This window comes from Sciurus vulgaris, assembly GCF_902686455.1.
Source record: "Sciurus vulgaris genome assembly, chromosome: 8".
NCBI lineage: Eukaryota > Metazoa > Chordata > Mammalia > Rodentia > Sciuridae > Sciurus > Sciurus vulgaris.
The window spans coordinates 47617220-47644364 of NC_136468.1; the positions used below are offsets into that span (position 1 = coordinate 47617220).

At 39.0% G+C, this 27145-nt stretch overlaps 1 protein-coding gene across 5 annotated transcripts in view; it reads right to left on the reverse strand.

The window, feature by feature from the left end:
- Nucleotides 1-27145, reverse strand: part of DYNC1I1 (dynein cytoplasmic 1 intermediate chain 1) — a 294747-nt gene that overhangs the window by 197190 nt on the left and 70412 nt on the right. For all 5 annotated transcript variants that reach the window (XM_079152251.1, XM_079152248.1, XM_079152249.1 and 2 more), the window contains one exon: nucleotides 21815-21930. In XM_079152251.1, coding sequence (XP_079008377.1) covers nucleotides 21815-21930 — 116 coding nt within the window. The remainder of the gene's footprint in view (nucleotides 1-21814; nucleotides 21931-27145) is intronic.

A 27145-nucleotide genomic window follows, 5' to 3' on the forward strand; every position in this document is an offset into this window, starting at 1 on the left:
CTGCAAGTTTACCTGGAGTTTCTGCTTTATATCAAACCACTTCCTCTCTTTAATCTTACAGTCACCTCACTGTACCCTACTGGGTTCTATAAAATTGTTAAGACCTTGTGTTATGTACTTAATAAAAATGATGTTCAAGACTGAATTCCTCAGTAGTGTTTTATCATTTAAAAAGACTAAATATGGAGGAAAAATGGGTTAGGGTGAGTGTTAGTTCCCTGTCTTTCTCCTATTATTACCAGCGAAGATCAATTCCCAGAATTGGAATTTGAATAAATTTAGTCGGGGGACTTCATCAACTCCATATATACAGTTGTATTGATTAATTCACTCTTTAAAATATTTAAGAAATGCAACAGATGGCTTGATTTTAAAAAAACATAAATTACTAGTATTGATATCTTTCAAGGCTCTGCTTAAAATTGATGCTGAGAAACATCTTTATGGATAATTCTTATTTCTTAGGGGGGAACCATTGAAACTAGTGGACCAAATGAACTAAATTTTAAGAGAAAATTCCACAATGGTCTATTTTTTTTTCATACTTCAAAGAATAATACATATACCAGATCTTCCAAACTGCTGCCAGGTTTGAATTTTGTAAAATCCTTTCACTGCCAACATATTGCTGGTGTTGAAATACAATCCATGTCCCTCACAGCTTCAACAAACATATTTAACACATTTATGCATACATTAGTTAGTGTAAACATGACTCTCTTAAGTATAAAGGATTTTTTAGAATTTTAAGATTTCACCACCATGTCATTCCACGGAAACTACCTTGAGGCTACTATGAAGGGGTTTCAAGTACCTCTCACAAAAAACATTACACATTAGCAAAAAACCATTCAGTCAAGAAGAATGGAATACTGACTGGAGGCAACTCAGCAAAGCACATGCATTTTTAATTAAATTCATTAAAAATGCTGTGTCTCTCCATAGATTTGAGGGCAGATAGAACCACTTAACAATAGCCAACATCTAATCCAGTTTGTCAACTCTAATAATAATACAAGTGCGATTTCTCACACAGGGACACATCCAAAAAGTTCACGAATGAGCAATTGTGATGCCTTTTTAAAAAAAGTAATATTTATAAATTATTGCAAGATGTTACCAGCCCCAGACCATGGTTGCAATTTCTAATTCCAATGAATTGATAAAAGGTGCTATTAATAAAAAGGTACATTTGGGGCAGCTGACATAACTAATTGATCAAGTAATTTGAGTAAAAATACAAAATTTCATAGGAAACTCGGACAGGGATGAAATCACTCAAGTTTCCAAAAGCCAGAAGGCCTTGAAAAAAAAAAAAAAGAGAGACCACAGAACACTTTTATGCCTAACCAAAACCAAATAAAATGATCCCAACATACAAATAGGCTTCAGATGATATAATATGACGAGAGATTTCAACTATGTAGGCAAACCTTTCATTTTCTTACCCAAATATGCCAAGCCAAGGATTACCTAAGTAGAGGAGAGTGGGGAGTCCTATTTCCTCAGTGAGTTGTCTCTATAAGGGGAAGGAAATTTCCCACCTCTTCAAATTTCACTGTACCTTTCTAAACAAAAGCTCAACCTAACACTTGAATCTCAAGATCTGGGTTACATTAAAGCAAAGTAATTGTCCCAGATGAATGTGAATTTACCTAAACTGACATTTCTAGTAATGACCACTGAAAGATACATCACCACTAGCCCACCCAAGGATCCCTACAGCAGCCTAAACCACTGCTTATTTGGAGCACCTGAAGGTGATGGGGACACTCCTCAGCTCTGCTGGGTGACTGTGGAGATCACCACTGTGCATGAACCATGCAGAGCTGGGAACAGCTGCTCAAGCTCTTTATTCAGGTACTTGAAGAAAAGTGGCAGAGCTCTGTCCTCTTTTTCTGGGGGAAAATAACACATCCCAAAGCTCATCATTACTAAGAAATCCTTGATTTTGGCAAGAACACCATCTTGATCCATTTTAGGATGGGAAAGTCAGTAGGCATATGTATTTTCTCAATCTGCCAGCAACCAAATAACATCTAACATTGAAATAATAATTTAAGGAAAAGCATTTTCCAGTCTTTTCCTCACTTTATCCTCACAATATTCTCTTAACAAAAGAGTAGACAGGAGAGAACGAATTTTGTGATGTCTAAACAAAGCAAAGTGCTCTCTGGAAGCAGAGGCCATGGTGCAGAAAAAGGGAATGTAAGGGAATTCTAAATAGTCCCTCTGAAGATACAAAATTACATATGAACGCGGTGTCCTCAGCTAGAGCATGTATGGAACTGGTGGGAATCATGTAATTAGCATTGTACAAAGCCAATCTCACCCCCTGTGAGCACTTAATAAATCACAAACTCATACATGTTTCATCATATTTTTCCTCTTACCTTGGAGCTGATATTATCCAGAATACTATTCCATGCATGGCCCTATGCCTGACCCAAACTGCTTACTTAATCAGGAAATATGAATGGGCTGCCAAGGGCTGCCATACGACACCAGAGAATAATCAAGTACAGTGAATTAAAGGTTATTCTCACTTTCTTTGAGCCATCAGCTCAATCTTATTTCCCATTACCAGAAAAATAAATTAGCCCTAGCCTTCAGTATGCCACACAGGCAAAGGAAATGACCACCTGCTCTATTAACCACAAAGAAATAAATTTCATACAAAGAGTTTGGGGCTGTTGCAAGAGATCAGTTATTTGCCTATAGTTCACAACTACTTTATGAAAAGGAAAACCTCTCAATCAGGTATATTTTTTCTTGTAACAAAATCATTTGAATTGTTATCAAAACTGGAATCTGCACTGACTTTCCCCCGCCCCCCCCAGGTGTCAGGGATGGAATCCAGGACCTTGTGCATGCTGGGTAAGCATCTACCACTGAACTACAGCCCCAGTCCCACAACTTCACAAGAAATCTTCCATTGTATAATTCTGTAATAACAGTGGTCGTGTGTGTGTGTGTGTGTGTGTGTGTGTGTGTGTGTGTGTGTGTGTGTGTGTTTCTTCTTTAAGAAAAAATCATCAAGCATCATAACCGCCCTGGCTCCCTGCCCTCACTGCCCATTTTCTAATAAGGGCAGTTGGTCCTTCCACTCACAGGTCCAGCATTGTCACACATTTTATGGAGAATGAAGTGATGTTTCAGATTTAAATGCTTGACTGTCTAAAATACATGGAGACCATGTAAAGTTCTCTTGCCCCTATTTCCATGTCCTTGACTAATTACTAGTACAACTTTCTTTCTTGCTTTATGCCACAAGAGCTAAGCATGCCTCTCCTTTTACCTTCTTTCTTTCACCATTTACTCTATTTTTGTGGTTCCTCATCTTCCAAATTATTTCTTCTTCACTTCTGTCATATCCCAAAATATAAGATGCCTTTTCTTTTAAGAATTTCAGTGCATTGCTACAAACAATAGAAAGTCAGCAAAGAAAAATAATGGACATTGGAGAATTTCTTTTATCAACAAAGTACTCAAAAGAATTATTCCCTCGTCTAGTCATAATAAAGGTAAATAATCCAAACTGTGTAAATAATGTGATACATTGTGTTAAACCACTGTTTCCTGATAGAAGACATGATTGTTCCCCAGTTCCTGTGTGTGATAGATATCCTGAATAGAAACCTTAGAATCCTCTCAAGACAGCCATCCAGATGGTCACCACCAATACATTTCAGTTGATCTTTGAAATATAGTTCTATTTAGGAAATAAATAAATAAAATTTCCTAAATAGAAATATATTTCATGTTGTCTTTTTTTAAGGTTCTTGATAATGTTTCATATTTTCTATCCATGTTTCATGTTTTCTATCACCTTATGATTCATGATTTTCTCCATTTTTTCCCCTGATGCTTTCCTAATACCTTTTTCTACTGAATACATTATTCTCCTGGTACTGTATTTTGCTCTTCTGACATCTCTTTGTAGACCATTGCATTATCTGTTCTAGCTCTAATTTGCTTGTCTTATTGCTACATACTCCAATCCACATACTCCCCCACCTATGTTTGTTCTTTTACAGGTGGCACCCCTGTGGATCCATACCTGGCAGGCCTGGTACCATCAAGGTGCCCAATTCCATACCCATCCTACCACTCACCTGAATTTTATGTCTGCCACTCTATTTTTATTTTCTATATGTATCATGATATTTTTGTTCTTCTATTCTTTTACTGCTTCTTTTTGCAGTAAGTGAATATTTTCTAATGTAACATCTTACTTTGTAATGATTTTTCACTCTTCTTTTGAGTTATTACCATGCCAGTTACTTTAAGACTTACCATAACATCATACCTTAGCAGGGTCTGTTTCAGACTCACACTAACTTAGTTCCAATGAAATATAGAAATGTTATACCCACATAACTCTATTCCTTGTCTCCCTTTTTAATGCTATTATTGCTGTACAACTATATGTGCTACAAACTGAAGAATGCATTTATAATTATTACTTTCTATAACTGTACATATTTTAAAGAAGCTGAGAGAAGAGAGCAATTATATACTTACAGCTTTTATTATTCAACATTCATAGTTCCTATTCCTGGTTCTCTTTATTTGTTCCTATGGATTCAAATTACCATTTATAGTTATCTCCTCAGCCCCAATGCAGCTTTGCTCTGACCCACTTCTTTTGTGCTGTTATTAGAAAATATATTACATTTTTATATATTATAGGTCCAACAACACAATTATAGGCATGGTGCTTTATATCACTATTTTTGAAATCAGAAGTATGGAAAAGAAAAAATAAGAAAAATATTTACTTATATTGTCTATTATAGTTACTTATTTACCTCCACATGTCTTCTTTTTTTTCCCTTATGGATTTGAATTAGTGTCTGGGGCTCCTTGGTTTTAGCATTTCTTGTAAGATGGGTCTGTAGCAATGAATCGTCTCAGTGATTAATTATCTGGGAATGTCTTTATTTAATCTTCATTTTTGAAAGATGGATTTCCTAGGTCATGATTCTTGGTTGACAGTTTTTGTCTTTCAGCACTTTGAATGTCTCCCATGTCTTCTGGTCCTCATTGTTTCTGAGGAGAAGTCAGCAATTCATCACCTTGGAGGTACCTTTGCAAGTGAAGATGCATTTTTTCTTGCCACTTTCAGGATATTCTCCTTATCTCTGGCTTTCAGTATTTATTCTTTGATGTACCTGTGGAACTCTGCATTTATCCCATTTGGAATTTGTTCAGACCCTTGGTGTGTGGATTGACAGTTTACAAGGAATTTGTAATATTTTCATCTACTTTTTGAATATTTTTTCTACTATTTTTCTCACCTATCCTTGCAGCACTCACATTATGTGTGTATTGATTTGCTTAATTGTACCCCACATTTTTCTGGAGTGCTTCATTTTTTTTTTAATATTTGTTCTAATTAGTTGCATTTCAATTTTCTTCATTTTTTTCCTCTGACTTGCATACTGTGCGCTATCAATCTATCTTCAAGTTTGTTAATCATTTTTTGTCAGTTGAATGTACTGTTAGGCCCCACTGATAAAATTTTCACTAATGCTTTTGTATTGAACTCCAGAATTTTCACTTTCTTTTACATAAATATATAATTCTATCTTTATTTATAATCTCTATTTGATGAAATATGGTTATCATACCTTCATTTACTTATTTAAGCATGGTTTTCTTTCATTTTTTGAAAATACACACTGACGCACACTACTTTGAAGTCTTAAATCTATCTGGTTTCTCTCACATATAGTTTCTGTTGCCCACTTCCTGCTCCTATCCATGTATGGGTCATGCTTTCTGGTTTCTTTGCATGCTTCATAATTTTTTGTTGGAAACTGGCTTAGGTAATATATTATAGGAACTTTGAATACTGGTCACACCTACACCCAGGTTTGTAATTGTTATTTGCTTATTTATTTGTTCAGTGACTTGGTGGATTATTTTGGTGAAATCTGTTCTCCCCTCTCCCTCACAGTGCCAAGGCTTTATTTGCTTCTTGAAGAGTGCAGTCTTGGGTATATGCACAGTCATTCTGGAATAACAGGTTTTTGTAGGCCCCTTCCTAAATTTCATCTCCAATCAAGTTCACTAAGTTCTGACTAGTTGTTTTATTTTTTTCACCAATGTTCTTGGCTACAAATTTCTCCACAGATCAATCCAATTAAATTCAGGATCATTAACAGCAGCTTTTGTCAGTATGGAGGTTCCTCAGAAAGCTTGGAATGGAACCACCATTTGACCCAGCTATCCCACTCCTTGGCCTATACCCAAAGGACTTAAAATCAGATACTACAGAGATACAGCCACATCAGTGTTCATTGCTGCTCAGTTCACCATAGCCAGATTGTAGAACCAACATAGATGTACTTCAATTGATGAATGGATAAAGAAACTGTGGCATATATATACAATGGAATATTACTCCACCAGAAAGAATGATAAAATTATGGCATTTGCAGGCAAATGGATGAAATTGGAGAATATCATGGTAAGTGAGATAAGCCAATCTCAAAAAACCAAAGGACGGATGATCTCGATGATAAGCAGATGATGACATACAATGGGGGGGTGGAAGGGGTTAGCGTTAGGGTTAGGGTTAGGTTTAGGGTTAAGGAGGGTGGCAAGAATGGAGAAAGGAAGGACTGTATAGAGGGAAAAGAGGGGTGGGAGGGGTGGGGGGGAAGGAAAAAAAATAACAGAATGAATCAAACAACATTATCCTATGTAAATTTATGATTACACAAATGGTTTGCCTTTACTCCATGTACAGAGAAACAACATGTATCCCATTTGTTTACAATAAAAAAAAAAAAAAAAACAGCAGCTTTTGTAATTAGTTTTTTGTCTGTTGCTTCGTTGGTATCTGGGGCTGGTATTGAACTTAGGGCCTTAGGCCTGCTAGGCAAGCAGTCTACTACTGAGATACTCCCCCAATCCATTGAGATCAGTCTTTAAGATTTGTTGTGATCCCAGGAGGGCTCACTCCTCTTAGATGTCTCTTTTCCTAGTTCTTTCTGGTAGTTGAGCTGATCTATGTTTTAGCTTGTATGTCTAACACATCTACCAGTATCCTCTTATCTGCTTTACACCATAACCTTGACTATTTTGAGAATGTCCTTAGGCTTGAACATTCCTACATTCTACAGCAATTTAAGTCAGCTCCTTTAGGAAAGATTTTGTGCTCTCTGTCTTATGGCCTGAACACCTCTCTCCCTCCCTCACCCTCCATCTTTCTCTCTCTCTTTCTCTCTTCCTCCCACTCTCAGCAAAATCTTTGCGTCAAGGCTCTGGAGCTTGCAGAGGGTTGGTTGTACTCTCTGAAGGACTCTTTACTTTAAGAGCTGAGTTGTGGCAGAGTGGGAGGCAGCAGTAGCCTCTAGCAACACAGCTCGCCTCTCTCAACATTGTCCTCTGCTTTACACATGAGCCGGGGTGAAAGCATCTGGGCCCCACTATTCTCAGCATGCTGAACCCAAGGTAACACCTCCATCTCTCAAGTTTTCAAGTCAGGGCAGGGTTGAAGAAGAGCACCCCTCACCTCACAGTTACACTTGCCTGGAACTTAGCCTCTGCAACAGGTAGGTAGCTAAGGGTAGAGTAAGAAATGTTGTCATTCTGCCCCTCCCAGGAAGGTACCATAACCCTCCAACAGGGAACTAGAGGGACAGGCAGCCCACTTGAATTGGAGTTTCCTTAAAACTTTATTGGGAAGGGGGAGAAAGAGAATGGGTTGTAGTTAAAACATCACAAACTCTTCCTGTTTTTACCAAATTTTAGTGAGAATTTCTTAAATGATTTTTTTCTTATCCACTATAAGCTTTTAGGACCTTTTTGAGAAATTCTGAATAGGGGTGTGTGTGTGTTTTATGATTTGTACAAGGTTTACTGGGAAACAGATCCATAGAGAATCTCATGCTGCCATGCTAGAGATGGAATCTTTACAGACTTCTTGAACTAAGCAACATATGAGAATTATTATTCTTCTGGGAACAAAAGGCCTGTTACAGTATTATTTAGCCCTGGCATTCTTGTGTGTGTCACCGATGAAGAGATAAGCAGAAACAACTTCTTGCTTAGAAATCAGGAGGAGACCATTACATGACAGGTCTCCTTCACTACAAGGCAGCCTGAGCCTTGCTGGGGGTAATTGGCATGATAAGACAGAAAGGGGATCTAAGATGGCAGACTACAGGGAGGCTGCTCATCATCCCTAGTCATTAGAGAAATGTAAATTAAAATCACCCTAAGATTTCATCTAACTCCAATTAGAATGGCTATTATCAAGAACACAAGCAATAATAATTGTTGGCATGGATGTGGGGAAAAAGGCACCCTTGTACATTGCTGATTGAGTTGCAAACTGGTGCAGCCACTCTGGAAAGCAGCATGGAGATTCCTCAGAAAACTTGGAATGGACCCACCATTTGACCCAGCTATCCCACTCCTCAGTTTATACCCAAAGGACTTAAAATCAGCATACTACAGTGATGCAGCCACATCAGTGTTCATAGCAGCTCAATTCACAATAGCTACATTATGGAATCAAACTAGATACCTTTCAATTGATGAAAGGATAAAGAAACTGTAGTCTCTATACACAATGTAATATTACTCAGTCTTAAAGAAGAATAAAATTATGGCATTTGCTGGTAAATGGATGAAGTTGGAAAATATTATGCTAAGTGAAATAGGCCAAGCCCAAGAAACCAAAGGCCAAATGTTTTCTGTGACAAGTACATGACTATATATAATGGGGGCGGGTACTAGAGGAAAAAGAAGAATGAAGGAACTTTGGAGGGTGTAGAGGAAAAAGGGGTGGGAGAGGGTGGGGATGGAAAAACAGAAGAATGAAACAGATAGTATTAAAAAAAAAGACAGAAAGGACAACTGGTAAGTGCTTCCCTCAGATATTCTGAGGCATGGACACTGAATCAAGAGTCAGTCTGCCAAGGGGTTGGCTGTGGTAGATAAAAATTTGGGTGGAATGTAGACTTCTAGACAAGGGGCTGGATGGAGGATGGGGCATGGATTTGGGGTCTGGAGACAATGAACACTGAGAGGACAACAATTCATCAAGAGGAAGAGGGCCAATGCTCCCCAGGAACACTGCCAAAAGAAGAGATCACAAGCTCTTCAGTTGCAGGCTTTAGCCAGTACCCAGGTGGACAAAGAGCATCGTGTCAGCAAGCAGCAGATATAGCTAGCAAGCTACCAAGGACTGGTACAAGGCCAGAGGCCCTCTCATCCTCCTGCCTCCACCAAGGCCATGGATCACATGCACCTCACCTCTCTCCCAGCTACACTTGGCCATGATCTAAGGAAAGATGAGAGTGAGACTTTATGAAAGTTTGAGCATTTCCACCCAAGATTAATGGAACATACTAACAGAGACTGTTAAAAATAAAAGAGTAGACTGAGGTTGTTTATTTCATACATTTCCCCCTGACAACCAGTAGTATTGTAGACAGCTGCAGACAAAATAAAGGAGCTGAAATCTCTCTGCACTTCTGATTTATAAGGTGAGTAAATTCCGCAGCAACACTACAAGTCCAATAATATATATGAATGTGCCAGGCACATAATAAATATTATTTTTTCTTTGCATTCCTCTTTTCTTCTTACACCAAAGAAAGCATTTTTCCAATATACATTTTTTAACCACTCAGCATCCAAACACCCTTTTTAGAAGGCAGCATACCAAAACAGATTAAAACGGAGTCATAGTTGCACCAGACATTGTGGAAGCTATATGGTGGGTGGGGAAGTTATTTCTCTGCCTTGCCCATTGCCACTGATGCAGGACCTGATAACTTAGGCCTAGCTAATGGGCTTCTAGCTCTTTAAGTCTCCAGGAGCCCTGTTAAGTGGGAGTTGGAGGTTTTCAAGGCAGCGGTGACTATAGAGTTCAAGTTCTGAGCATGAAGTTGAGTGTCCAGTGATAGGAAGTCTGGGTGGTTCAGATCTTCTAACCAGGCAGGGAAAGCAGGTGACTATGCTGTTAGCTGGTGTCTCAGTCTGCTCAGGTTGCCATGACAGAATCCCATAGGCTAATTGGCTTAAAGAACAGAAATCTATTTGTTCACAATTCTGGAGGCTGGGAAGTCCAAGATCAAGGTGATGGCCAACTCAGATTTTGTTGAGGGCTAATGTCCTGGCCGAGCCGCTTTCTCTCTGTGTCCTCACATGGCTTTCTTTGGTGTGTGTCCATGAAGAGAAAAAGAGAGATCTCCTTTTCCGTTACTTTTTAAAGGCCAACAGTCCTATCAAGACCTCACCCTTATGCCTTCCTTTAACCTTAATTACATCCTAAAGGCTTTGTCTCCAAATACAGTTGCTTAGGAATAGGGGCTTCAATATATAAATTTTGAAGGGACAGAATTCAGTCCATAGCAGCTGCCTAACTTCCTATTCCAGCATAATTCTCTGATTTTTGTCATTAATTCTCTCAAGTATCCGCTACCACCACCCTCCCTCAAATTCATTTTCTTTCAGGTTAACCAGAGTTACTTTCTATTATTGCAATCATGAACCCCAATTGTATAGAACTAGCATCAGAAGACAGTCACTTGTGGAACTGGCGTTGGTTATTGGTTCTAGTTGATGTTAAACAATATGAAAATTCAGTTAGAGTTCAAGAATGGGAACCCATCAGCAATAACAAATAGTTAAACACTTTTTCTGTGGAGATCTTTATTGAAATGTCCATTTCAAAGGAAGATTTTAGCGCATTAAGTTGTCACTGCTATGGAACAATGAGAATGTATAAAGAATTTAAAGACACTAGGGTAGGGTGAACACTACTATTGGGTCTGGACAGCTTAAAGAAGTAGATGAGAAGCTCAAACCTCTGTATTTTATTTAGCTCAAAGCCTAGACCCAAGAGGCATTCTCCAATTTTGAGGAACATTTACAGAAAATGTTTCCCAAACACAAACACAAAGTTTAAATTCTGTGGATTACTGAACAAAGTCTGTTGAATTGCCAGTGGCACCAGGTATCTTACACAAAAGCAATAGCAATAATCAGGAAATAATGGGAAGTTGATGTTGGTAAAAATATGTAGGTCTGGGATCAAGTATCCCCGAACCACATTCTGCACTGAATTTTGATGGAAAGTCAAAGAAGACCCATCTTTCTCTCTGCATATTCATCATCCTTGTATTAGTTTAAATAAAAAAAAAAAAAAAAAACAGTGATCAAAATATCTGAAAAAAATTAAAGGAGGAAATATTTATTTTGGGCTATGGATTCAGAGGTTTCAGTCCATGGTTGGCTGGCTCCATTGCCCTGGACCTGAGGTGAGGCAAGAACATTATAGTGGAAGAGTGCGTCAGAGGAAAGCTGTCAGCTTATGGCAACCAGGAAGCTCAGAGGACAGAACTAGGGACAAGTTATAGTCTCCAAGGGCATGCACCCAGTGACCTACTACCTGTAAACATGTCCCACCTGCCTACAGTTTCCACCACCTCCTACTTGTCCAAGCAGCCACCAATGGACTAGTCCACTGATTAAGTCAGAGCACTCATGAGCCACACTTTCCAAAGGCTCCACCTCTGTACATGGCTGTAATGGGTAGCAAGTTTTCAACACATGAGCTTTTGGGGTACACTTCAGATCCAAGTCTTAATATTCTTGCACCAGAATTAAGCCAGCTCTGTGGCTCTATCCTTACATCTTGACCTTCTCACCCTGAACATGAGGCGTCATGTCTGTAGGACCCAGAGAGTAAACTGTATGTAGCTGGTACCTTCAAAGCCTAATGAAGGCATGTGCAGGTCAGAGAATACAGAAAAATTCTTTGAAAATATAGGAAGTAACCATACTCCAGGGAAGTCTCCATGGGTCTAGTGGTCTGGTAAACTCTCAAGTATGTGGTAAATAATTTGTTTCTCTAATATAAAAAGTCAAAATGCTTGGTGGGCTATTATAAATAACAAATTCAACATTTGCACATACTTATTCCTTCCATTCACCGGGTAATTCAAAAAAATTTCTATTTTAAAGTGACCATACCACTTAGATATGATAGTCCAGCTGATCCAATGGTACTTCAAGTGTTGTGGCAAATCAAACTCTTCCTAAAAGGAGAATCACAGGAGAGGTCCTCAAATTTTAGAACAAAAGTTTAAACTTTTCACTGTATGATCACTCTCCCTTTAAAAGATATGTCTTGGTTTGCTTGAGTAGAGAATGGGCCTTGACCAAGAGATACCAGGAGATTCTGAAAAACAAACTACATTATGAATCACAGTGACATCTGACCCGGCTGGCCATTAAATCAGGTGAAGGCACTGTTTCCCCTACAACTGGTCAAGCACTCTCTACTGGGCATCAATGAACAAGTCAGGAGCCAGCTGCTTAGCCCCCCAGTGTTCTTACTGGTCACCCCTCTCTCAGCCTAAAGAGAAATGACTTGTGATTACTGTCTAAAGAGAAGACATCTGGGCCTGGACTGTGGGAAGGTCTAAGTGGCATGTTGGCTTAAGCCAGAAGTAGAGCTTCATATAAGAGTAGGTGTGAAGTTCAGTGCAAAGAAAAGCCACTGTGATTCCACTAGAGGTAAAAAGAGCTTTGACTAGCATATCTCAAAGCCCACTTTGCTTGGAAGAACAGATTGTATGAGAAAAAGTTCTATAATTATCCATGGACAGTGACTGATGCATTGACTGGAAAGTACAGGTCATAGTGAACACAGGTGACAAAAGGTTTAGGGAAAAAAGTATATAAAAGGACCTTTAAAAATGTATCTTGAGTGACATGGTATTTCTTTTTTTTTCTTTGTTCTAATTAGTTATACATGCCAGTAGAATACATTTTGACACATCATACATAAATGGAGTATAACTTCTCATTCTTCTGATTATACATGATGTATAATCACACTGGTCATGTAATCATATATTTACATAGGGTAATAGTGTCACATTCTTTCTACTGTTCTTCCTAACCCCTATACCCCTACCTGCTTCACTCCCCTCTGTCTAATCCAAAGTACCTCTATTTTTCCCTAGTCACCCCCTGCCTCACTTATTGTGAATTAGCATCCACATATCAGAGAAAACATTTAGACTTTGGTTTTTTGAGATTGGATTATTTCACTTAGCATGATATTCTCCAGCTCCATCCATTTACCTGCAAATGCCATAATTTCATTCTTCTTTAAGGCTGAGTAATATTTCATTGTGTATATATTTCACAGTTTCTTTATCCATTCATCTGTTGAAGGGCACCTAATTTGGTTCCATGGTTTGGCTATCGTGGCTGCATCACTGTAGTATGCTGATTTTAAGTCCTTTGGGTATATGCCAAGCAGTGGGATAACTGGGTCAAATGGTGGTTCCATTCCATGTTTTCTGAGAAATTTCCATACTGCTTTCCATAGTGCTTGAACTAGTTTGCAGTTCCACCAGCAATGTATGAGTGTACTTTTCCCCCCACATCCTCACCAATATTTATTGTTGCTTGTATTCTTGATAATTGCCATTCTGACTAGAGTGAGATGAAATCTTAAGAGTAGTTTTGATTTGCGTTTCTCTAATTGCTAGAGGTGTTGAACATTACTAAAGCAAGAAATTAAAGAAGACCTCAGAAGATGGAAAGATCTCCTACACTCTTAGATAGGCAGCATTGTCAAAATGACCATACTACAAAAAAAGTCATACAGATTTAATGCAATTCCTATGAAAGTCCCTATGATATTCTTCATAGAAAAAAAAATCAATCATGAAATTAATTAGGAAAAATAAGAGACCCAAAATAGAAAAAGCAATCCCTAGCAAGAAAAGTGAAGCAGGAGCCATTACAATATCAGACCTTAAATTATACTACAGAACCACAGTAACAAAAATGGCATGATATTGGCACCAAAACAGACACATAGACCAATGGTACAGAATAGAAGACACAGAGACAAACCCATGTAAATACATTTATCTCATACTAGATAAAGGCGCCAAAAAATAGCCTCTTCAACAAATGATGCTGGGAAAATTGGAAATCCATATGTAACAAAATGAAATTAAACTATCTCTCGCCCTGCACAAAACTCAACTCAAGGATCAAAGTTAGGCACTAGAATAGAGACCCTCCCCCTAATAGAAGAAAAAGTAGGCCCAAATCTTCACCAAAGAATCTTGGCTTAGGAACTGACTTCCTTAACAAGACTCATAAAGCACAAGAAGTTAAATCAAGAATCAATAAATGGGAGGGAATCAAATTAAAAAGCTTTTTCTCAGCAAAGGAAATAATCAACAATGTGAAGAGAGAGCCTACAGAATGGCAGAAAATCTTTACCACATGCACCTCCAAGAGAGCATCAAACTCCAGGATATATAAAGAACTCAAAAAACTCAACACCAAAAAAACAAATAACCCAGTTAATAAATGGGCTAAGGAACTGAACAGATGCTTCACAGAAAAGGAAATACAATTGATCAACAAATATATGAAAGAAAATGTTCCACATGGTATTTCTATATCATCAAAAGTTATGCATTAAAAGAGGCTCTAGTGATTAGGTGGAAGAGTTGACCTGTTCTATAAAGTCCTTCATCCTCCGGTGTCCAGCTGCACAAGTGCTTGCTGAGGGTCTACAGTAGCAATAACATAGGCTGTACAAGGGCTCAGTCGCCTTGTCTGGTTTCCCTGGCTAGTGTCCAGCTGGAGATCAACCAAATGCTCAACATTAGACCATGTCTTGAAAGAAGAGTCAGCCCATTCATCACTTTGATCCTTTTCTGTCTTTGCTAGAATAGCTGTTTATTCTGGATTTTCCTCTCCTGCTTGTTATGCCTTTCCTAGGTTTAATTAACAGTCACAGATTTTCTGAAAAATTTATCTTTTGCTATGGCTTTGGTTATCTCACTAACTTCTCTTGGTTTTTGCCTATCTTATGGGCCTGGTTTTATCCATCTTCATGTTGATTCTGTGAGTTACGGAATATCATTCTGTTCAAACTCTTTCTTACTTAAATTGACTAGTTTCTAACATTTGAAACCATGAATTCTGAAGCACTTCCTCCTACCTCCTATACCATGACCTCTCTCATTTTCTGCAAAGCCCCCTACTTCTGAACTTCATGAATACACAATGATAATAATAATAGTAATAAAACCCTAAACTCAGCTACTTTAAAAATGTGATATGTTGGTTAATTAACTGGTTAATTCATGGTTAAACAGGAAATTCCCAATCTTCCTAATATTAAATTGTTCATTTTCCAGTTTTCCTAAATACAGTACCATAATTAAGATATAATCTTCCTTTGAGACAGAAGGTCGTATATTCTCAGGCCATGCTCCTCAAGGTCCTTCCCCTTTCTTTGGAATTACATATTAAGGAAGTATAGCAAATAAGACAGAATGTCTATAAACCAAGTCTTTCTGTCTGCATTTTGTCTTTTTTTGTATTTCTGATTTTTCTGATTTCACTTTTAGTTGTCATTTAGCTTCCTCTTGTTTTCCATTATCAAGGCTATTCTGGATAAATGAGTATATTTTACTGAGGCTTGATTGTACTGCAATGGCACTATCACTAGATGCTTTAAAAACCTTTTAGAATGAGGCTTGTCCATTGCATTATTAAGACCACTGTCTTAGTCAATGATTTGTTTTTTTTTTGTTTGTTTGTTCTAATTTATGGTACATGACAGTAGAATGCATTTATACATTTTGATAGATCATACATAAATGAAGTAAATTTCTCATTTTTCTGATTGAACATAGGTCATGCAGTCATGTATGTACATGAGGTAATAATGTCCCTTTCACTCTACTATCATTCCTACCCCCTATTCCTTCCCTCTACCTAATATAAAGTAACTCTATTTTTCCCCAGCCCCTCCACCTGCCTCATTATGAATTAGTTTCTACATATCAGAGAAAACATTCGGCCTTTGGCTTTTTTGGGTTGGCTTATTTAGCTTAGCTGATATTCTCCAACTCCATCCATTTAGCCAATGATTTTAATCTAAATCAAGCATTAAACTATGAAAGCTCCCTTGACCATAGCTTTAAAAAAATGTGGTTGAGAGAGGGGGAAACAAATTCCTTTTTTATTAAACCAGAAGAATTTGCCTGTTCAATATAAATATCTTTTTTAAAAAGTCTGGAATATCTATGCTCCTTAGATAGCCTGTCTGATATTTGAATTCCAGGAGATTTGCCAAGATGATCTGAAATTAGCATTTTTTTTTTAAAAAGCTAATATCCCAGGAGACAGCCCCCCAATCCCAGACCTTTGTTAACAAGGGCCTGGTGGCTCTATAGTTTTTTTCTAAAAGAGGATTAGTACTTTAAACAAGTGTCAAAGGGTAAATATCAGGCATATTTTAAGAAAACAAAATAAAGCAGATATCAGTAATGCTCTGGAATATTCTATTATTATCCTGGAACAGAGATAAAAAATAGGGTTAGAGTGTTTATCATCCGACTAAAGATTTTTAGTTTGCATCCAGATGCTACCACAGCTTGCTACCACACGCTTGCCTGATTTCAGATTTAAGGTTCCAAAGAAATATTTCCCTTCACATTCTCCAGAAAATGACGTTGGTAATAATTTTTTTTAAATCAAAGATTTATACTTTTGAGGAAAGGAGGTATGAGAAAACTTAGAACTCAAGTGTTAGTGGGTTAGAATTCCAACTCAACCATGATCTCTCATTGTTTCATATGGGAGACGGGGAGCAACAGAGGTGGAGATAACTGACAAGAGGTGACACATGGACTCTGACAGTCCTTTTGGTCAGCTCAAAGATGGGGTGAAAGGGATGGACATCCCCAATGTCTACACTCAGGACTCTGAAGGGAGAACTCAGTGGTTTCCCACATTGGCCTCTGGAGTGACAGGATGAGGCTTGAACCGCCTTGCTAAGGGACAGCTGTGCTTCAGTCCAATCATCTAAAGCCCGCATGGCTATGACTGATCTCACAAAAAGGAGGAGAATCCATGACGCCATCATTTAGCTTTCCTACAAGTCAAGGAGGTCTTCCCACCCAAGCCCTCTGTCCAGCCTGGTGAAGTGAAGGGCAGGCTGGCTTTCTGGGTCGCAACTGCTCAACTTGTGAAACCATGATCCCGAGAGGCCTGAGCTGCCCGATACAGGAGCTGCTAGCCCCAGGCTGGGACTGAGTCCTTAAGACATGGAAAATGTAGCTAAGGAACTATATTTTTATGTTTATTTAACTGCAATTAGTTGTTTAAAATAGATATCTGGTTCATTATCAGAAAGGTTTTTAACATATTAGGAAGAACAGCAGTATGTGAATCTACTTTTTTTTTTTTTTTTTTACTTTCAGTTCTGAGAACTTTTAATAAGATTTTGCCATGCTGTTGTTCTTTATAAGAAAACTAAGTATATTTATAGACATATATGAAACAGTTATAAAAATAAAAAAAATTGATCATTCAATAGATTGTGCGTAGGGTAATACTTTTCAGTCTACTAACAGAGATTATTCTTTTTTAAAAAAAAAAAGAATCTACTTTCTAATTGTAAAGTTTTGAGATCCATCTTAGCTCAAGTATTTCTGATGAAAATTTTTTTGTCTGAATTTGGTTTTACTATTGCACTTGTAAAGCACAAACCAGATTTTTGAAGACATTGTATAAGAGAAGAATGTGCAATATCTCCTTGAGAATTTTTGTACTGATTATATGTTGAGATGATAATCTTTTGAACATATAGAGTTAAGCAAAATAGATCATTAGTTAACAGTGGCACATTATGTTGCTACTGGACAGTCCTGAGCTAGACTATTCGAATTCCCTTATGGGAACCATCTCTCTGTGTGCAGCTTCTATAGTAAATATACAAGTAAGTATACAGAGGATTGGAAGTCAAGGTAAAATTCTCTATCTGCAAGAGAATACATATTTTTTAAAGTTCAAAGGTGAAGCAAGAACCTTCCTTAGCCACCTCCTTGCACTGCTCTTTCACACACAAAGTACTTTCAGAAGCATCTCTGTACAGTAAAGGCTTGAAAATCTGCTTTGCTCTATCCTGGGTCAACCCAGGCAGGCTAGGGGATTTTCTTGTTCAGTTTTCCTAACATGTTCAGGAGTAGTCAATGCCTACACCAGCTTGAAACAGAGGCCCGGTTGAAACAGAAACAGGACCTCCCCTCACTACAGAATCTCACTCACATGATTTTTCAGTACAAATTTCATCAAATGAGTGCAGCCTTGACGCATGGCTCACACTCCCGGAAACACAGCATTTCCTTTTCCATCTTCCATCTCTCAGCGGAAGTACAGCTTCTGTAGCTCTGTTACTCTAGTATCATCTCATTCTTCATTTCTTGCATGGATGTTTAGTAAGCACCTTCTTTCAGAAAGGGACACTGTACTGGGCATAAAGGTAAAGAACACACATCCTGCCCTCAAGGATTTCACAGATTAAGGGGTAGACATGTAAATAATAATTAAACGGAGTGTGATAAGGGGAAAACAGACTATACCGGAAGTGCAAGGGAAACATCAACCAGAAGAGGGCTTACCAAGGAGGAGCTGGCTCAGAGCACACTCTTGAAGGAAGACACATGGGACAGATGGCATTTGAGGCAGGGAACACAGAATGTGCCAATGTACTGAGGCATAAGGCATGAGCCTGTGGGGCACCTTGGGAAATGCAAGCAGTTTGATATTTCTTGGGCACTGGAGGGAAGAACAGGGAGGCAGTGGCTAAAATGTCACAAAGTTCCCATTTGTAAGATACCAGGATGAAGGGAGGCCAGAGAACTCTTCAGCGCCATCAACAGGTTGCAGAAGTTTCCTTCTCCATCAGTTTGGCTTGCATCTTCCCAGCAGGGTGGGAAACTCTCATACATGGGAACCACACAGAACCTGGTGTGTCTAGAGATGTCTGGCATCATCTTTGTCACTCCACGGCTTTGTGGTGGGGTGCCTATTAGGAGCCAGTCACTTACTCGCTATAAAAAACACGCAGAAGACTGGCTCCGTAACCCCAGGACCTCATGGACAGTTCAGGGAAATATTAATAATAGGCAATGCAGAGGCAATTTGGCAGGGAACCATGTTTTTTCTCCTCCTTTTCTTACTACTTGGAAATAAAAAGCATGTGTTTGAAATGTTTGGGGGGTAGAGATAGCCTGCTCCAAATCAGTGTTCTCTATTCTTAGGCTCCTTTCCCTGCAACTAATGACCTAAGCAGACAAGGAAGGTCTAACCTATTTGAAAGAACACTATTCATTAGAGACTTTATTCCTAAATCTTTCTAGTTTAAATCACTTTTTGGAGTTATTTATCAAAACAGATCATTATATCACAAGTTAATACCACTATGAAGAGTATGTTCATTATGGTGCGCATAGAGAAAGGAGGCTTAAACCTGGGCAAATCCAAAGTACCTTCTCCTTCATTTAAAAAACAAAATAAAATGGAAATGTGTAGAAAGCGAGTGCATTTGAACTCCATTAGAGGTAGAACAAAATCAGTGCTCTGAGGTCACCAGTTTGAATATCATTAAACTGTTGAGGGACTTAAAAATAATCATCACGCTTTCATATATTATGGGCAGTAAAGAGGTTTTATGTATACAGCAGCGTCAAATGTTATCCATCCAAGACCCTCATTGTGTCATAAAACTCAGCAGTGGGTGTTTCCTGCCTCTGAAAGGGTGCCGTTGTCATGAAAACACTGCCATGGCTCAAACCCCAAGCTGAAAGCCAACTCAAATCTGCCACGTGGAAGGATCTTGCTGCCGACTTCCCCCACTGCTCCCTTTCCTCTCGCCAGCTGCCTTCACACAGCAGGTGAAAGGCGGGTGCCAGGCACCTCGAGGGCCCAGGGGCTGCAGGCAGCCAAAGGTCAAGTCAGCGCCTGTGGTGATAGCACAATCCACTGAACTGAAATCTAAGGGTTTTCCTGTCCAAACCCATCAGGGATGGCTTTAATGTCAAGAGCTACGGTAGCTAGCTTTGGGTTCAAATCTGTAACGTGGAATTTGAACCATCTAAATGTCTATCACCACAAGAAAGCTCTATGGGTCTTGTTAACAAAACAGAAAGAACTTCTGCCAATAGCTGAGAAATAAATTCCTCCTTTCCTGCTGCTTGGACCACAGCATAATGAGGGTTCCCAAGCTCTCTTTGCAGTAATAAAATGAAACGTACAGGCTTTTCCTTTTGATGTGTTCCAGTTTAAAAGTTTAGAGCTGATGCCTTTTCATCCTTAATTTATCTTCCCTTGTAAATATTTCTGTACCATTTCCAATATCTTAAGTATACACATTTAAAAAAATAATTTACTCTTTCTCCTGTTTCAGTTGTATAACTTTATGTTATGGGTCAAATTTTGGGCTAAATAAACATACCTCCAACTACAGCTCTGCAAATACCTCTGGCAGCAAATTAACTCAAACAAATGTTTTGGTTGGGTGGTGAGGTTGTTTTTTAATGCTCTTCCTGTTCTTGTCTGGAGGCCCAAGGATAGAACTCCCAAAGGTTCTTCTAACTTGGTATTTTCTGCCACATTAATATACTGGTCTCGAGTTTATTGACCGGTTTGTTTAAAATTTCACCACCAGAGGGTGCTCCTTGTTTGCTTCTAAAATTCTTTTCCTTACAGAGTTTGAACAATGGAGGCCCTACTTGTAAGGAATTGCCCCACAACACCTGTAGTGAGGAAAGCTTTCCACAAGGCCTGTAGGCATTGCTGACTTTCAAGGACCAGGATTTCATTTTGCCTTTGACCTTATGTTTAGAACCAAAATGCAAAACCTCTGCAGTTTGCAATGAACTGCAGTGATTTATATATCTGCTGTAAATCAAGCAGGAAACACTAATGCTAATCGTTTTGTTGTTGTTGTTGTTGTTGTTGTTCTTTGGTCTTTTGTTAACTATTTGCTACATCACAATAACAAACCCAGAACTCTAATAGCCTTCTTACCACAGCAAACAATAACAGAATACAAGTAAAAAGAGAATTTGCTCTGCTCTATGCACAAAGTCACTTTCTAACAGTATGACTTTCACCAATTCTATTTTCAGTATGCATATCTCCAACGTCTACTTCCACCTAATTTTGCTGGGGTGAATTCTGTATTCTAGGAAGCATTTTGATTTATTGACTTCAACTTCTTTTATGAGTGACTTTTTATGATCCACTGGGATTTGCATGTGAATTTTTTACTTGGTATTTTCGGGTACGCACAAAGGAGGTAGGAAGTTCAATTCCCGTTCACCTATGTGGAGCTTGCCTGAGAAATATTTTTAAGTTACAGTCAGAAACTCGTGTGTTTTGTTATCTGAATTAGCCAAGCAAAATCAGAGGTCACCAGATTTTCTGTAAAGGACTAAAAAAAAAAAAAAATTTATGTTTTGTGAGTCATAAGATCTTTTTTGTGCCTATTCAACCTGACCCTTGTGTCGAGACAGCAGCCACAGATGTAAATAGCTGGAGGTAGCAATATCCCAATAAAACTCGACTTCTAAAAACAGGTGGTAGACTGTGCTTTGCTCACCCCTGCAAAGATGAATCTTAATGTACACACTCTTCTTATTACAATATTCACAAAGTATCAGTTATATAGTTCTTTGATTATTTTTTACCCTCCTCACATAATTTTGACATAGGTGATCTCACTAGGCATCCATTTTAAAGTTCATGGATCCCTTGGAGGAGCATCACCAAGTTCCCTCTCCAGAGCGTTCAAAATCAGGGAAAAAGGTGCTTTGGGCTTTCTGTTTGCCATTGTGTTTATATCCTATGAAGATTGCTTATGGTAAGGTATGAAAACAATAGGTAGGATGTCACTTCCTGGCAATCATTGCAGAGATAATCAGGAAAGTAAACACAAGGAATAGTTCACCTTCAGACTGATGTGTAGCAAGAGGGGTCTGCGTCTCCTTGGAGTAGGACACTACTTCCCTGGGCAGGAAATCCACCTGGGTGACCTTCGAAACACCCAGCTTATGCAGTCTTCTTCTGTAAGTAACAAAGGGCAAAACTTAGAGAAGGAAGGCTTTCACCTCAGAACAGCTACCAGGAATAAAACAGATCCCTGCAACAAGCAATCCCCAAACGCCCTTGACTTCTCAGTACAAGAGGCAGGTCATGGCAGATCTATCAGACACTCGGGTTCTTGATCTACCCCGGCCCAAATTGTTGTGGTGATGTCAGATAAATCTTAAGCTGACCCTCCACGTTGGAAAGATGTTAATTCAGCACTAACATGTGCAGAGGGTCACACAACGTGGACTTGGAAGGACAAAGTTTTAGCTTGGCGTTCCCAAACTAACTGTGACCACATAGGATATCATTTATGAAAGAGTATGCAACACTTCAAATGTTTCCAGATGCCTTTATATCCCTCATGTCACCTGTCCTCATGACCTCTCTGTGCACTGTGAGGGCAGAGCTATCATCTCCATTTTACAGATGAGGAAATTGAGATCCAGTTCAGGGAACATGCCAAGGGCATACTGCTCACAGGCCGTAGAACCAGGATTAAAACACTATCAGTCTCCCAAATATATATGTCATTGACCCAAGTCCTGGTCCAGTGCACTTTACACCAAGACAAACTCCTTCCTACGGTTCTGTAAAGTGACTTCTGAGACCACGAAAACTTGGAGTGCCTTCTAGGTCACCCAGGAAACAGCCAATCGTGGAGGCACCTTGTCTGGTGGGTAAACAGAGGCTCCAGCCTCATCAATGCCCACTGTGTCTTCTTGTACAAGTTCCTAAGCTCTGTGCCTCAGCTTTCTCATCTGTGAATGGAGATCATAGTACTTTTTAATATGACTTTTATGGGCAATGTATAGGTATCCCACATATATTATCCATTTACCACATATACATTATGTATTTAGATGTACATAAGTGATACACATACATACTTAAAACAGTTTCTGGAACACTACCTTTAGTATACAGATTTAGTATTAGAGATATTCTACTCTATTTCTGAAATATTTCCAGGCAGAGACACACATGTCTCTGTGAGAGAAAGGTATAGCAACAATTTAGACAAAATCCCACATTTCCTAGCTTTCTAAGATCAACAGAAACATACCCTGGGCATATTATTGTGCTGCATTATTCCTAGCAGATGGCATAGACTCATTTCTTTTTCTTTAAATTATTATTAGTAGTTATGAGAGAGAATGCATACCATTGTTAGGAATATCAATGTTAATTTCCAAGCATTCTAGAGAAACAAAAATTCCTATTTTCTATGAGTTACTAATTCAGTTGAGGTGATATCTAAGATGTGGACGAAGCAGATTCAAGTCAACAGACCAGACACTGCCTGAGAACAAGCCCAGCCGGTGGTAAGGTGCATAGCCTAGCTGTAGCCTGAGATCCCCCAAGCCTGGGCCACAAGGGCCCAAGGTTTGGAACTCTGGATCACAGGAATGCACAGGAGGGCCAGGGTGAATCCCCAGCACTCCTATACAGTCCCCTCACACAGAATTAGGGAGAAACACAGAATATGTACTAGCGACAAAATTATCAAACCTGGTAAAAGGCTCAAAGTCTCAAGGGAAGAAATTTGAGCTATTCGTTTTAAAGCTTCTTGGGCAAGAGAAGAATGTTTTCCTTCCTGAAGTAAAGGCTCTTTCTTGATGTTTGTGAAGAAGAAAGCATGAATGGACACTTCAGGACTTCTTGAGGCAAAGCCCCTTTTCCATTGCCCAGCACTCTTCTGAGGACCCTGTAGATCAGTCTTCATCCAAGGTTCAAGAATATACCTCCACTGCTTCAATCTGGGGCCATTATGACACAGAGATAGCACACTGGACCCTCACCTTCCATGGGCATCTGTGTCAGGCCCAGTCATCTCTAGGATCTGGTTCAGTGACCTATACCTGCAGAAGGGATTTGAGGGCACCTCACTAAGAGGACTATGTTGTTGAGTGTCCAGATACAGGCACTGGACAGTAGGAGGCTGATTTGTAACTTGTGATCCGTCACGGCAAATGAAAACCAGCCAGTGAGGGAGTAAAGCATAAGGATCTCATTTAGAAACTGGGTTCCAAGCCCGGCTCTGAATGAATAGTAGGTGAAAGCTCCAGACAAGTGACAATCATCTGAGCCTCATGCTTCTTGCCTGTAAAATGGGTCTTGAATATTGAGTTGTGAGGATTAGACAAGCTAGTACTTGCAAAGCATGTAGTTTGGTGGCTGCCATATCACAAGCAGCTCTTGGCTCAAGCAGCTCTATTTTAGTTTATTTTTTGACTAATTTATAATAATGCATATATTCATAAAATTAGAAGTGGCAGATTTACAAATATTCTAAATTCATGGTTTTTTAATGCAGTAGAGTTGAAGAATGTCCCTGCTGATAAAACATAAGGATCACACTTCTAATTTTTTTTTTTTATATAGGCACATGTATAGGTTTGGGCTGCTTGAGACAGTCCATTTAACTTTTGTTTTCACTAAAAATATTACTGTGAAACTTCCAAGTTTGTAAAACTTAGCTTGAATGCCTTAATTCCACTAAAAATATTTTCTTGTTTCAATAATAATTGAATAATTTCAATAATTGTAACATTCTAGCCATTTTCTCAGGGATGCTATGTTTGTGAGTTCAAGGTCCCAACTCAACCCAAGTCATTAAATACAAATAAAAGCTGAGTTGATGTCATGTTTCCTTCCAGCACATGGATTGGTTGTTACATTGATAAACTTGTGGTTCTCAGGCTTGAGGGTAAGTCTGTCTCAAACAATTTATAACTTTAGAGCAACTCATTTTAATACTTTCAGGCATCCTGGCAGATAACTGTAGTTTTCCATATAATGTCCAGATTGATTAAACTGCATTTATATCAAATGATTTTTTTGTGTGTGTATGGCTATTTTGCTGTTGTTTTAGGAACAATATGCTCAGCACTTTTCACACATTATCTTATTTTGTCCTTATTAAAATTTCATATCATATTCCAACTTTGCAGAGAAAAAAAAAACCCAAAACCCTGAGGCTCAGTGATGCTAAGAATTGTGCTCAAAATCGCAAGGGTTACACGTGACAGAGCCAGGCCTTAACTCTATTCAACAGTAAGTCCAAGGGCCCTATGCTTCAAAAGGGTGCTGTACTGACTTTCTTCCCTGCTATTTTCTTCTACCGCCTCCTAACCACCCACTCATGCAGGCACGCTTCTTACAATCTAACATAGGCGAGGTCTAGCACACCGGTTCTTTTCATAAGCAGAAGAAAGGATTCCTGAGACGCGTCCTGGGGGAGAGGATCAGGGCATAGTGGATCTGTTTCTGAGGTAAGCACGCACTCCCGCCATCCCAGAAAGGCTGGCCAGAAGGTGGCGCCCTATTACAGCATAGCTCTTCCTCCTGCGCTGTCTCCTGCTGAGTCCTCCCTCACTGCTGGTCTTTTCCTACAGGGCCCCAGGGTCTGCATGTCTTAGTTGATCCAGAACACATGTGTTACGATCTTGTGATATAGACCTTCTTCGATTTCCCTAAAATATTTCTACAATTTATCAGCTGACAAAGTTATTAAATAACTATGTCTAACGGTTGAAGTATGTACTAGTTATTTTCTTTAAAAGTATGCACATTAAGTATCATGTTTCTTATTTTTTATTCAAGGTTTAACCAGCTCATAATTCTTTTATTTAAAAGTGCAAGTTAAACAACTTAGCAAAGAAGAGGGGTCTCTGTACCATTAATACTATTATAATTCCCATTCCTTCTGATTAGACCACAAGTTCCATGCTGGCTTCTCAGCTCTGACTCTGAGACATCTTTCCTGCTATCCCACCACCCTCCTGCATAGCCCATATCTGTACACTGTGGTACACTCCTTCGCTTTTGCTACACCCCTGACACATGTCATTGTATTCACTTATTTTTTTTCATGTCTGTCTTCTTAACTTGGCTGCAAACTTACTTATTTATCCCTTACTACTCTATCTCTAGAGTCTAGGGCTTGATTCAGTGTCAGATACAGAGAAAGTACTAAATAAATGCTTGAGGAAGGAAAGGGGAGGGTGGAGAAGAGAAGGAGGAAAGGCAGGAGATATATTATAAAAGTATAAATTGAGACTTAAATGATCCATGTCCTGGCTGTTGTGGCATTTTTATCAAACCATACTACATATTTTTATCTTAGTAATTCATTCCAAAATAACAGACTTTAATGAAATTTTTTAATTACTAAGCTAAATTTATAGTTTTATATAAGAACACACAAAAAAAATCAATATCACCTAAGAATGACTTAAGCCTCATATATTTGGATTAATTATGATCATGCTTAATAAGTACAGAGAAAACCCACATGGGAGAGGTCCTGGTGCAGGGAATCCCAGAGTGTGATTCCTGATCAGCAGTATCAGCAGTACTTGTGAAGAGGTTAGAATGGAAATTCACGGTCCCCAACCCCAATCTATGGAACCACAAACTCTGGGTGTGGGGCAGAGTGATCTGTGTTTTAGTAAGCTTGCCCTCTCTCCCCTTCTCGCCAGCCCCAGGAATTCTGATGCCCACAAAGGTTGAACACCATTGGCTTAGAAATATTAGATAGTGGAGAGATAGAGACTTCAATGTTTAATCAGAATCACGTAGGCTTCCCCACCCCCTCGTCAAATTCCAGAGCACATGGCTTTGTGCCACTACAGGGGGAAGATGTTCCTGGACCACATTTATGAAGCCCTATGAAGCAGCCCAAGTGAGAGGGCAAGAAGATGAGTGTCAAATAAAGTAGACTGCAGTGTGAAAAATGTGAAGAAATAGCTCAAGTCTATCCTAGATCTAAAGCTAAAACCTTAGGTAAGGAATCCAGGAATACTGGACAACAGAACTCTAGGTCCCTTGTGAGCTGACTTATCCTAAAGTAATATTGTCCTAAATTGACTTTTTGAAAAGACCGTCATCTCCCCCACGGCTGGGGCTGAAGGCTCCCCTGAAAGACCTGGGACCTTTCTCTCTCCTTGACCGTGTTAACTCGCTGAGTAAGCTGGACATATTGTACCAAAGTTAAAATGCTTCTTCTGAAACAAAAATTGGGTCTTGATGAAGAATAAAAAATGAGGCTATTTGAAGTTTGAGAAGGTATTTGGAACTGCTCATCGTACAAAGATATCTAGCTTACCACTAGCATAATCCAATCCAGCCAGGTTCTGGCCATCTGTCCTTGACTTGAAGAAGAAAACTGCTCTCTTCATGAGTCACT